At 38.3% G+C, this 12,136-nt stretch overlaps 1 protein-coding gene across 1 annotated transcript; it reads right to left on the reverse strand.

Moving 5' to 3' along the window:
* Nucleotides 1–3,912: 3,912 nt before the first annotated feature.
* LOC137010563 (sporozoite surface protein 2-like) lies at nt 3,913–8,881 on the reverse strand. The gene is made up of 2 exons (XM_067372632.1): nt 8,739–8,881; nt 3,913–5,014 (listed from the first exon to the last, which is right to left on the reverse strand). The coding sequence occupies exons 1-2, from the start codon at nt 8,879–8,881 to the stop codon at nt 3,913–3,915; spliced, it is 1,245 nt and encodes a 414-aa protein (XP_067228733.1).
* Between the last annotated feature and the right edge of the window lie 3,255 nt (nt 8,882–12,136).

Below are 12,136 nucleotides of genomic sequence, written 5' to 3' on the forward strand. Positions count from 1 at the left end.
CAGTTGTTATTGCTCCATCTGCCATTTTTCGGTATTGTCCTTGCTTGCTTACCTAGTCTGATGATTCAGCTGTGCACAGATCTAGACGTTAATACTGGCTGCCCTTGTCTAATGCCTTGAACATGGGCTGGCATATGCAAATATTGGGGGCGTACATATTAATGATCCCGACTGTTACGCAACAGTCGGTGTTATGTTGAGATTCGTCTGTTCTTCGGAGGTCTTTTAAACAAATGAGATTTACATAAGAAGGAGAAACAATGGAGTTTGAGACTCACTGTATGTCATTTCCATGTACTGAACTCTTGTTATTCAACTATGCCGAGGTAAATTCAATTTTTAATTCTAGGGCACCTTTAAGCATATTTCGTTTTTCTCATCATAGGTGCTACTCTGCCCATTACAGTTCGATACAGGCGTCAGAAATGTCCAGCACACAGCATTGTTTTGGATATTCAGTAAGTTCCATACAAAAATATACATCATAAAAGCCGTTTTTTGTTTTATATCTTTAGGTACATCCAAAACAATGCTGCGTGTTGGGCTAAATGTGCTCGCTGCATGTGTGTACATATAATCGGATTTTTACCAGCTGAGAACTCGTTATAAAATGTTTCAAGGAGTCAAAGCAGCACCAGGAATTCATCTGTTGCACACAAATGAAGATCTGCTGCAAGGAAATGGTGTTTCTGATGCCTGTATACCATACTGTAATGGGCAACATAGCTCCTATGATGAGAACAACCTTGAGTCGTTTTTAGGGTCACATCTTGTAACATCACGTCCTGTTTTTTTGGTCCGTGCTGCGTTCATTTTTCAGTCGGACTACAATTTGGAAGCGGACTGAGACCCAACATTTCTGTGGTCTCGGTCTGCTTGTTTAGTGTGCACCAAGGTTCGGATGGCAGTGTTCACACTTATTCAAATGAACCGCACTAACAAAGCAATCACACCAGAGTTTGTTTTAATGGAACTAAACCTGCCAAGCACGAACACACCCTAAAACATTTAAAAGTGAAGCATATTTCTCAGCCTGGGCTACTCAATCTCTCTGTCTCTCCTTAGAGCAAAGCCGTGCTGAAGGAAATTGCTTTGGAGAGTGCCGATATTGTCATATTTCAGGGCCGGCATGTTTGCCTAGCACCTTGCAGAGAGAGCAAGAGTGTGCTGTTTTCTAAATGAAGGGTAATAGGTGAGAATGTCAGTGGAATCTTGTACTTGTGTGTGTGTGTGTGTGTGTGTGTGTGTGTGTGTGTGCGCAGTTTGGGGCCCCGCTCCACCATAAGTGAAGTTAACTTTCGGTGCCAGATGCAGAAACTGTCAGCATGTTAGTCGAAGCCACGTTACACAAAACCACGATGAACAAAAGTCGGTTCTTACATGACTTGTTCCCCCAGGAAGCAGCAGTTCAAGGCCGGGTTCAGATGAAGCCGATAAAAACACACTTAACAAGATCCCTCACTCAACTCATTCATCAGAGAGCGGCGGAGCGGCTCTACGAGTGCCACCTGTTTCTGATACAAGCTAAAAGAAAGCAGGAGAATGCAGAAATGTCCAGAAACGTCAAGAACGGGATTGACTCAAGCTCTGACACTGAACACGCTCGGCTGGTGAAGTATATAGTCTGTGATGAGCAAGGCTGGATGATATTCATATTCGTGTATTTGCTTTGAAATTGCATAAAACATCTTTTAATCAGTAAAATACAGCCAAAATCTAGTTATAGATAATCAAGACACATTTTCCACACAAGGACAAATGATATGTAGGCCTTTTCATTTCCATTTATATGCACAAACATAATTATACATATAGAACCGATGCAAGGAAATCAAACTTACTAATTATAATGGTTTCTTTGCCACAGAATTTTAAATACTATTAAATACTAGAAATATTATTAAAACATCTCTAACTTACAGGTGATGTAAGCATGTAGCCAGTTTGCTATCTTCCACATGACTTGTCTCCAGAATCCCACTCTCCGAAGACGTCAACCAATCAGATGGCAACAAACTTGAAATCCAAAATGAGAGCACATTATTATATTATAATGATTAATAATCACTTAACAATCACTTTCACATTTCTGATAGGATAGTTTTCTGGCTGCCTAGTTTGCCTAAAAACTTGGCCTAGATAGGCAAAAAAACAAACAAACTAAAACATAAATTGTCAATCTTTAATAAAGATTAATAACTTTCCTTCCGTCTTGCAGCAACATCTCTTCTCTGATGACGTGTTTACTGGCGTGAGGGCAGGGCAACCTGTCACTCACATGAGATCCACCAATAGCAAACCACAACCATCCAATCAATTCCCCATGGACAAAATCAAGCCCCGCCCTACATTTTTTTTCTTGTTCGAGAGGCTGTTTCACTTGAATATATGTCGCAATAGAGAAGAAAAGGCTATGTCAACATGAATTATTTTATCGATTTTTATAAATGTATAATGTATTTAATTTTATTATAGCAATATTCATGATGTTGTTTTTATATCGTCAGAAAATGTAATGTGAATATTTATTGTATCAGCCAGGCAGACTGAAGAGCTACACTTTGTAGATGTGTGAAGTAATGAAGCACATCATAAACAGTCTCATTTTGGTTTTGGAGATCCTCCTGGATTTTCAGAGCGCCCATCTGAAGAACTGCCTGATGAAAGCTCTTTTTGTGTGTTTTAGGGTATTAAGATGACAGCACACTGGTACCGAGCTTGTGCGTCACAGTTTATAAACTCAAGTGTGTGTGCGTACACAGTGCTCGTATACCTGTGTGTGACTGGTAGGAATATGACGGCCAATCATAACAAGAGGACTTAAGGACGTGTTTGTGTAAGCACTGGAAATTTCTCAGTGGGAATAGCCTGTGCTTACTGAAAGCTCTGATTACAGTTGTTTGAACAGATGCTGGGCAGGGAAGCAGGAGAAGGATGTACAGGTATAAAGACACGGTCTGTGGAGGCCGAGACCCTGAACCGTCCTGCAAATATTATTTTTTAACACCTGAGCATTTTCTGAAGACTTGAATAATGAGCTCTGGCTGATGCCAAATCAAAATTGTGCGTAGGTGTCATTATGATCTATCAATCTGGTGAACAGAAGCGCCTCTATGTTTTTGTCGAACATTTGTCTGAACTCCCTCCCTATTCTGTAGCCATCTATTAGTTTATCCATGAATTTAAGACTGGAAAGCTTCCAAAGGACATAGGAGATCCTGACGTTTGGTGCTTTGTATACTTATGGAATATGAATCTGACCTGTTTCACTCTATTGTAATATTCTTAAAATAAGTTCAGTCAAAAATACAGGTAAATCATATGTTGATTTAAAAGGATATTTCACCCACAAATGAAAATTCTTTCATCATTTACTCATCTTATACAATTCCAAATCCGTTGAATCCGTGATTAGCATTCTTCTGCCTGAGCTGTGTTTCCCAAAAGCATCATAAGCCTAAGTAGATCGTAGAGCCAATTGCTACCAATGACCTTTACGATCAACTTAGCTTGGTGCTTTTGGGAAATGCTGCGTTGGTTGGTTCCTTGGTTGGTTGTGGTTGGTTCCTTGGTTGGTTAGTTGGTTCTTTGGTTGGTTCCTTGGTTGGTTGATTGGTTGGTTCCTTGGTTGGTTGTGGTTGGTTCCTTGGTTGGTTCTTTGGTTGGTTCCTTAGTTGGTTGTGGTTGGTTCCTTGGTTGATTGGTTCTTTGGTTGGTTGTGGTTGGTTTTTTGGTTGGTTGGTTGGTTGGTTGGTTGGTTGGTTGGTTGGTTGGTTGGTTCCTTGGTTGGTTGGTTCTTTGGTTGGTTCCTTAGTTGGTTGTGGTTGGTTCCTTGGTTGATTGGTTCTTTGGTTGGTTCTTTGGTTGGTTGATTGGTTGGTTCCTTGGTTGGTTGGTTCTTTGGTTGGTTCCTTAGTTGGTTGTGGTTGGTTCCTTGGTTGATTGGTTATTTGGTTGGTTGTTGTTGGTTCTTTGGTTGGTTGATTGGTTGGTTCCTTGGTTGGTTGTGGTTGGTTCCTTGCTTGGTTGGTTCTTTGGTTGATTGGTTGGTTCCTTAGTTGGTTCTTTGATTGGTTGGTTCTTTGATTGGTTTCTTTGGTTGGTTCCTTGGTGGGTTCTTTGGTTGGTTCCTTGGTTGGTTGGTTTTTTGGTTGGTTCTTTGGTTGATTCCTTGGTTGGTTGTGGTTGGTTCCTTGGTTGGTTGGTTGGTTGGTTGGTTCTTTGGTTGATTGGTTCCTTGGTTGGTTGTGGTTGGTTTCTTGGTTGGTTGGTTCTTTGGTTGATTGGTTGGTTGGTTGGTTCCTTGGTTAATTGTGGTTGGTTGGTTCCTTGGTTGGTTGGTTCTTTGATTGGTTGGTTGGTTCCTTGGTGGGTTGGTTCTTTGGTTGGTTGGTTCCTTGGTTGGTTCTTTGATTGGTTCCTTGGTTGATTATTTGATAGATTGGTTATTTGGTTGGTTGCTTCCTTGGTTGGTTGGTTCTTTGGTTGGTTACTTGGTTGCTTGTGGTTGGTTGGTTGGTTGGTTCCTTTGTTGTTTGGTTGGTTTCCTTGGTTGGTTGTGGTTGGTTCCTTGGTTGGTTGTGGTTGGTTCCTTGGTTGGTTGTGGTTGGTTGGTTGGTTCTTTAGTTGGTTGTGGTTGGTTCCTTGGTTGGTTGGTTCCTTGGTTGGTTGTGGTTGGTTGGTTGGTTCTTTAGTTGGTTGTGGTTGGTTCCTTGGTTGGTTGGTTGGTTCTTTGGTTGGTTGGTTCCTTGGTTGGTTGTGGTTGGTTGGTTGGTTCTTTAGTTGGTTGTGGTTGGTTCCTTGGTTGGTTGGTTGGTTCTTTGGTTGGTTGGTTCCTTGGTTGGTTCTTTGATTGGTTGGTTTCTTGGTTGGCTGGTGGGTTCTTTGGTTGGCTGGTACTTTGGTTAGTTCCTTGGTTGGTTGGTTCCTTGGTTGGTTCTTTGGTTGGCTCCTTGGTTGATTGTGGTTGGTTCCTTGGTTGGTTCCTTGGTTGGTTCCTTGGTTGATTGTAGGGCTGCAACGATTAATCGCGATTAATCGTTTGCAAAATAAAAGTCTGTGTTTACGTAATATATATGTATGTGTTCTGTGTATAATAATTATGTATATATAAATACACACACATACAGGTATAAAGTTTAGAAATATATGCATGTATTATAAATATATATATTTATATATATTTTATATTACATATAAACAAATATTTTATATATAAATATAAAATTTTTCTTAAATATATACATGAATGTGTGTGTATTTATATATAAATAATTATTATACAAAGAACACACACATATATATTACGTAAACACAGACTTTTATTTTGCAAACGATTAATCGCGATTAATCGTTGCAGCCCTAGTTGATTGTGGTTGGTTCCTTGGTTGGCTGGTTGGTTCTTTGGTTGGTTGGTAGATTAATTACTTTTCCTGTCATTCTGATTGTAACTTCAATTCATCTTACTGTGGCCAATTATTTAAAATTCACACTCATGAGATGAAAGGGAGCATATTCTTCCATTCTGAATTTTAATCTTAAAGTAGTCTGTATAGAATTTAGTGCACAAGTCATATGAACTAGTTTTATATTTTATGGTGCGTTTTTGGCAGATTTGAAGCCCTTGTCCCCATACTTTCATTATATGGACTACTAAACTGCACCGGACATTATGCAAAATTACTTGTTTTCCATGAAAGAAAGAAAGTCATACAGGTTCGTAACAACATGAGAGTGAGAATTTTAATTTTTAAGGTGAAAATTTAAACCCTTCACTGGCAGCATTTAAAAGCATTTTATAATGTAAAACTCATCAATATTTTAACTTCATATGCTACGGGGGGTGCACATTTTTACACGGGAAATGACATCACTGTGTACATGAGCATCAGGTGGTTCGATGCCTAACGCTGCAGCATTGTTTTAAATGGCATAACTGTGTGTTTACACACCAGGCTTAGGTTTCATTCTTTGGCCAAATGCAATAAAAGTTATAACAAAACATACCTGTACTCTCTAGAAATCCCAATACAAGCAGCACTCGGTTTCATTTGACAGCTGATACTAAGCCATGTTACTCCCAGCGGAACCTGTTTTCTTTTGGAAATCCACTTCCCTTCTATTCTTGGGCCCCAGAAGGCTTCCAGCAAAATGTACAATTGAACAATAATAAATAACGTTTATTGCATGAAGCATGACTTGTGTGATTTGCCACTCCATCAACCAAATAAACCACCACTGAAAGAACGGGGGTGCACAAAGTAGATCCGGGCCTGAAATATTCTCGTCTGCTCTTACAATGTGCTATACATCAGTGCTACGGGATGCAGTACTCATCTTTCAACAAACTATAAGCTCTAATGTAAATTACGCCTCCTCAGCTCCCATTTTAGTCGGGTGTGAGGAGAGAGCGTGCCTGGCATACTACAATAAACACAATAAAACATGATGTAAAGGACAAAATAAATATTCCCCCAGGGTGGCCTGCCAATGTTTTGAGAGACTCCAGTTTCAGTGACAACTGGAAATGTACATGTAGTACTGCAGGTGTTGGCCACATTGGAAAGAATAGAACAAAATCAACGTCAAACCAAAGGAAAGGACAGGCAGACCGCAGCGCCTCATGTTACTAGTTGTTTAAATTGGTGGTTTTCAACTGGTTTTGCTTCTGGATCCAGATTTTAAATGTATTTAATGTTACTGGAGTCGTAATTTCTTTTATTTTGAGTAGTTGTTCATTATTTTTTGAAAATGAGAGAATGCCACACAATCTGCCCATAAGAATCTGTCTTAAAGTAATTAGCAAGCAATACATTTGATGGTTAATAAAAAATACAACTGTTCATTGTTCATGTTAGCTCAGGTCCATTAAATCATATTAACAGATACAACTTTTGATTTTAAAGGGGCTAGAATTCAGAAACCCTTTTTATTAGTGCCACCGATGGCCGTTAATTGAACTGCAGCCAGCAACTTATTGCTCGTGCTCGCTCTCGTGCACACAAGAGACTAAACCTGATTCAAGGCCCAGGACGAAGTTCTTTTTTGTTCTTAGTTCAGAAGTAAAAATAAGTTGGAAATAGCCTACCTTTGCATCCATATACTGTTAACGAACATCCAGACGCCTTTACGCTTTACAAAAATGACAGTGGTGAGAAAACAGCAGTTAAAGCGTTGGATCGTAGCGATGTTGACATGTTTGCACAAGCTCTACAATTCACCGGCATCATGTTGACAGATGAGGTTATGAGGTCGGGAGCGTGCGTAAACGTCACATCCTTTTGATTTTCCTGGCAAAAACATCCTTCACAGAAAAATAGTCAACGGGCTTCATAGACAACATAGGAATTCGGGGGAGGTGTCGTTTTTTGAAGTTTCGTTACAGGCTGTTCACACATTGGCAAATCAAAAAAGCAATTAATATATGAAAATTCTTACATTTAGTTAACATGAACTTCAATATTTACTAAGATTAATAATGCTTTAGAAGTTTTTACATTGTTAGCTAAGTGGAATCTAATTGTAAAGTGTCACCTTGTTTTCTTTGGAAACCAGTTTCCACCTTAAACAGGTAATTATGAGAAAGTTTAAAATAACCAATAATCAAAAAGGCAATTGTTTCACAATTGTGAGATAAAAAAGATAAAAATGATGAGAATTGCAATTGCGAAAAGTTTTTTCTACTACTCAGGTGGATTTAATATTTGCCCAAACTATGAATGATTATATGATTAATTGAATTTTTTTTATTTGCATTGATTCATTACTTTTCCCCATAGTAGCCTATCAGAATAGACCTGCGATCCTCCAGTTCCCCTTAGTTTAAACACCCCTTCTCACCCTTGTACCGCGAGCAGATGTGCTATGTGGATTTAGTACTAAAGCTCAAAGTATCACTACTAATTCGTCTAGCCGTGACAGATCTCTACATGGTGTTCTGATGTCATTTAGCGATATAAAATAGGAGGAGGCAGATAAAATTATCTGCCTCCATTGGAATGCCTTGATGCGTGGAAGCAGCTGCCAAATCCAGTGACTGAAGTCATGAAAGTATGCATGCCATTGATCCATCAGGCTCTCCCGTGTTTTCTCAACAGCAGATTTCAAAGCTGGGGGTGGAATAATACCGGCCAATCTGCAGAATGTCAGCACGGCAGCCAAAACCAGGAGGTCCAGGCAAGCTGGGAAGGTTATGCATGAACGACAAAGGTGGTCTTTTGCCTGACCAAATGACATTGTATTGGCTGTGTTATCATAGTTTGTCTGGCTCGGATTGCTGATGCTACAGTTGGCCTCCGTTTTTTCCAAAACACGGCACATCCTGAAGGGGAATTCTTTGAAAATGAATGTATCTGCTGATAGTGTTGTTGATTTGCATTCACTGTCTACACTAGAAAAACAAATTACACCTATTTAAGTTAAAAACTTAAGTTCAGATGCTGCCTTAAATTGAGAATAATCAAATTGGCTGTATGAGTCATTTCAACTTCAATAAATTAAATCCAATGAATCCAATCTTAGCTTCACTTCCTGTCATGCCTTCATTTGATAGATTTTTGAAGGCAGCATAGATGTGTCCTTCACTGACTTTGATATCCCACAATCCTGTGCTTTCCATTCTGTGACAGCTGAACTAAAAAATAAAGATGGTGTCTAAGGCTACGTTCACACTGCAGGCTGAAACGACCCAATTCCGATTTTTTTGCCCCTATGTGACCTGTATCTGATCTTTTCATGACAGTCTGAACGACACAGATCCGATCTTTCCAAATGTGACCCAGGCCACTTGGGTATGTGGTCCTGAATCCGATACGTATCCGATCTTTTGAAATGCGACCTCCGTCTGAACATCCAGACCACATGTATCCGACCCGTACGTCATTGATACGCTACAAATGTCATAATTGTGCGATGAAGTAGGCGGGAACGAGAAGATAAACAACAACCATGGCGGACGATGCTGCTGAGACCAGTCAATGGCAGGGAAGCGAGGTCACAGATTTAATTAATATTGGGGTGACAGCTCTATTCAGGCCAAACTCGAGGGCTCTTATCGGAAGCGGGCGGTTTACGAAAACATTTCCAGCGAAATGGCCGAGCGTGGTTACAGACGATCCTGGCTCCAATGCCAGCGAAAAATAAAAAGCCTCCGAGCCAAATACAAGGAGGTTAAAGCCTGGAACAAACGAAGTGGCCGTCTACTTCCGCAAACAACGAGTGACGTCGTTGACCGTTGTGTACTCTTCTGCGCATGCGGGTCACTTTTGGGTCATTTCACGTTCACACAGGAGATCACAAAAGGTCGCATTTAATTGAAAATGTGAACGGCCTTGCAAAAAAATCGAATTTTTTCAAAAAATCGGAATTGAGCATTAAGCCCTGCAGTGTGAACGTAGCCTAAAAGTTGCAGTTAGTGGTCAGTTTGTGTGTAAATGTACATTTTTGACCATTGTTTTCCACTTTTGATGTCATTTCTAGGGAGAAATTACTATTGTAGTAGTTAAACATTCGCTTAGTTATCACCAAAGCTCGCTCTATTTCACTGTAGATCAATAAAATGTTACACTGCTTCAGAAGTCTGTCCGAAATCAGTTTCGTGCAGGTAGCTTCATGCACAAATGCTGCCTGCAAAGTCATTGCCTGACAAGACAGTGAGGCAACAAGTCAGCTGCCTATTTGCTTTCAGACGCAACCATGAGTTACTAATAGTAACTAATAGAGAAGTATTTTGTCATAGTTTCACATGTTAGGCTAGGAAGAAGTTTAGGTCATGAACTTGCTGAGAAAAGAACAATTTTTATGGTATTTAAATGAAAAGTAGCGTATATTTGACATAAAAGCATAATATATAGCTCTGAGCGTGGAGTTCATAGGCTCTACAGGAGTGTTTGGGTGTTACGTTTTCTCTCTTGAGTTTTATAACCTTGTTAAACTTTATCCTTTCCCCCATCTAAAGGAAAAAAAATCTTCCTTAAACATTGTTTTTTCTTGATCACTGCACGCTTGCATCTTTAATTTGTTTTCCAATACGTGGTATCCTGCTATATAATAGAATTGTACAGGCATCTGTCAAGGAAATATAAGATTGCGTTGGAAAAATGTTAAACATCGGTCAAGGTTTCCCTGCCAGAGCCGATAACAAGCCAACAAAAATGTTAAGCCTGAAAGACGGAGATGGAGGGAAAGGGAGAGATTAAGGTTTAGGAAACACACTCTTCGCTCAAAGCCGCAGGAACTCTATAAAAGTAAGAGAGTGCGAGTGTCCATTGGCCAATGTTAATGTAGACGTGTTTTTGTCAGCTTTCCCAAAGTATCATTGTGAAATCTGCACAGGCTAATGGACGGGCAATTAAAGTTGTATTCAATTAGCTCCATGGGTTAAAACTACCCTCGAATCCAAGCGAACAGGTGGTTCTGCTTATGTGTGGAAACAAAACACGTCTCTGTTAGACTATGTGATACTGTACAATCTGATCTAGTTTGACACTTTGCCACAATCCAGGGCAACAACCAAAACTTAATTATACAAACAAGTCATGTTATCACTTAGACAGACGTTTTAATGTTTAAAAAATTCTATGATATTCCATGCTTTAAGAAATAAAGTACAAAAGCCGATTTTATACCATAAAAGTTGCCTGGTATTATAGGAGATGAATGTGCAACATTCAAATGCGTCTCATAAATCAGACTGAAGCAGAATTTTAGAAGTCTTGATATTTTTATTAGTTAAAATGTTTTAAACTTTAAATAAATACTTGAATTTCCAGATATTTTGCTTGTTTTCTTATTGAATACACTGTAAACCCTCCAAATAATTAATTTGTTTGAGTAGGGTAAACTTAAATTAGTTCAAACAAATTAACTTTTATGAGTATTTAGAACTTTTTTCTTTTGAGATCACAAAACTGACACATTTTAAGTAATCTGAATTATGTCATTGTTTTGAGTTTTATGAACATGTTTATTTTAATTTAGACAAACTTAATTTTAACTGAATCTGGGCTGGGATTTCTGTTTCCCAACATGCTTTGCCATGACTCTTGAAAGGGAGAGTAAATGCTAAAATTAAGTTTATGTTTTTTTGATTAGCCAGTTAGCATTCACCGAATTAGCTAGTTAAAGCAAGCCAAGCTTACTCAAATATTTCTATTTAAGAGCAATTAAAATGTATGAGTACAAAAATAATGTATGAGCCAGTTCTGCTTACTTAAACTTTGAATTTCTTAACTCAATAATGTTGATGTAACTGATTACCTCAAAGTTTTTGAGTTTTGCCAACTTGTTCAGGTTTTCAGTGTATTCTAAAACCAGAATAAGCAGTAGTTCAGTGATTAATAGAGAATATTCAGTTTTATGAAGAGTTATAAACAACAAAGCTGGGATAAATTAATAAGCAGTGCCATAGAAACAGATTTGTCATCTTTTAAGTTTGTTCTGATTGTTTGTTCTCACATTTCTCAGGATTTTTCTTTCTTTTAGTTTGAACTATTGATTATTTTTGGTGAAAACATTGTCTTGCTAGCAAAAACATTTTAATTTGAATAGAAAATGCTTGCAAAGAAAATCACTTGAAGCTTTTTTCTGGGTCGTTTTTGTTTATTATGAATATCTGCTGCATTGTAAAAGTCTTAGTTTAAAGTTTCCATTTATTTACAACAAAAAAATGAAAGTGCAGACAAACTATCTGTGCTATGGTTGTTGAATTAAATTCACTCCATTTAAATGACAAGTTCAAATGCAATTATAGACCTTTCTATATTTGTACAAAAAGTTTTGAAACCATCGTTTTGCTTCAAAATGGTTTACATCACAATATGCGTTACATGCTGTTACTTTGGGGAGTAACCTTGAACTGGATCAAAAAAAAAGTAAAATTAAAAGCACTTTAAAAGCAATTGCAACACTTTTCTTTTGTAAAACGAAGATTAAAAAAGAAAAGAAAAATAAACTATTTACTTAGCATTAAACTACATGACATTAAGCTGAAAACACCACATTTTATATAACAACTAGACATTTAATCAAGTTTAGTTAACACAAAAAAATACTTAAAAATGTGCTTCTGTTGAGCAGCTAATAATGTGAAGACAAAAACATGAACCTGTTAAATCGCCTCTGGTGAGTAGTGGTGTAT

Source organism: Chanodichthys erythropterus, chromosome 21, assembly GCF_024489055.1.
Source record: "Chanodichthys erythropterus isolate Z2021 chromosome 21, ASM2448905v1, whole genome shotgun sequence".
NCBI classification, from domain to species: domain Eukaryota; kingdom Metazoa; phylum Chordata; class Actinopteri; order Cypriniformes; family Xenocyprididae; genus Chanodichthys; species Chanodichthys erythropterus.

What these genes read in the sequence shown, in the direction of transcription:
- LOC137010563 (XM_067372632.1), bottom strand. Translation starts at nt 8,881, where the DNA reads ATGACGTACGGGTCGGATACATGTGGTCTGGATGTTCAGACGGAGGTC. An exon ending in GGATCTGTGTCGTTCAGACT is followed by an intron (nt 5,015 to 8,738) that starts GTCATGAAAAGA and finishes TAATCGTTGCAG; the next exon opens with CCCTACAATCAACCAAGGAA.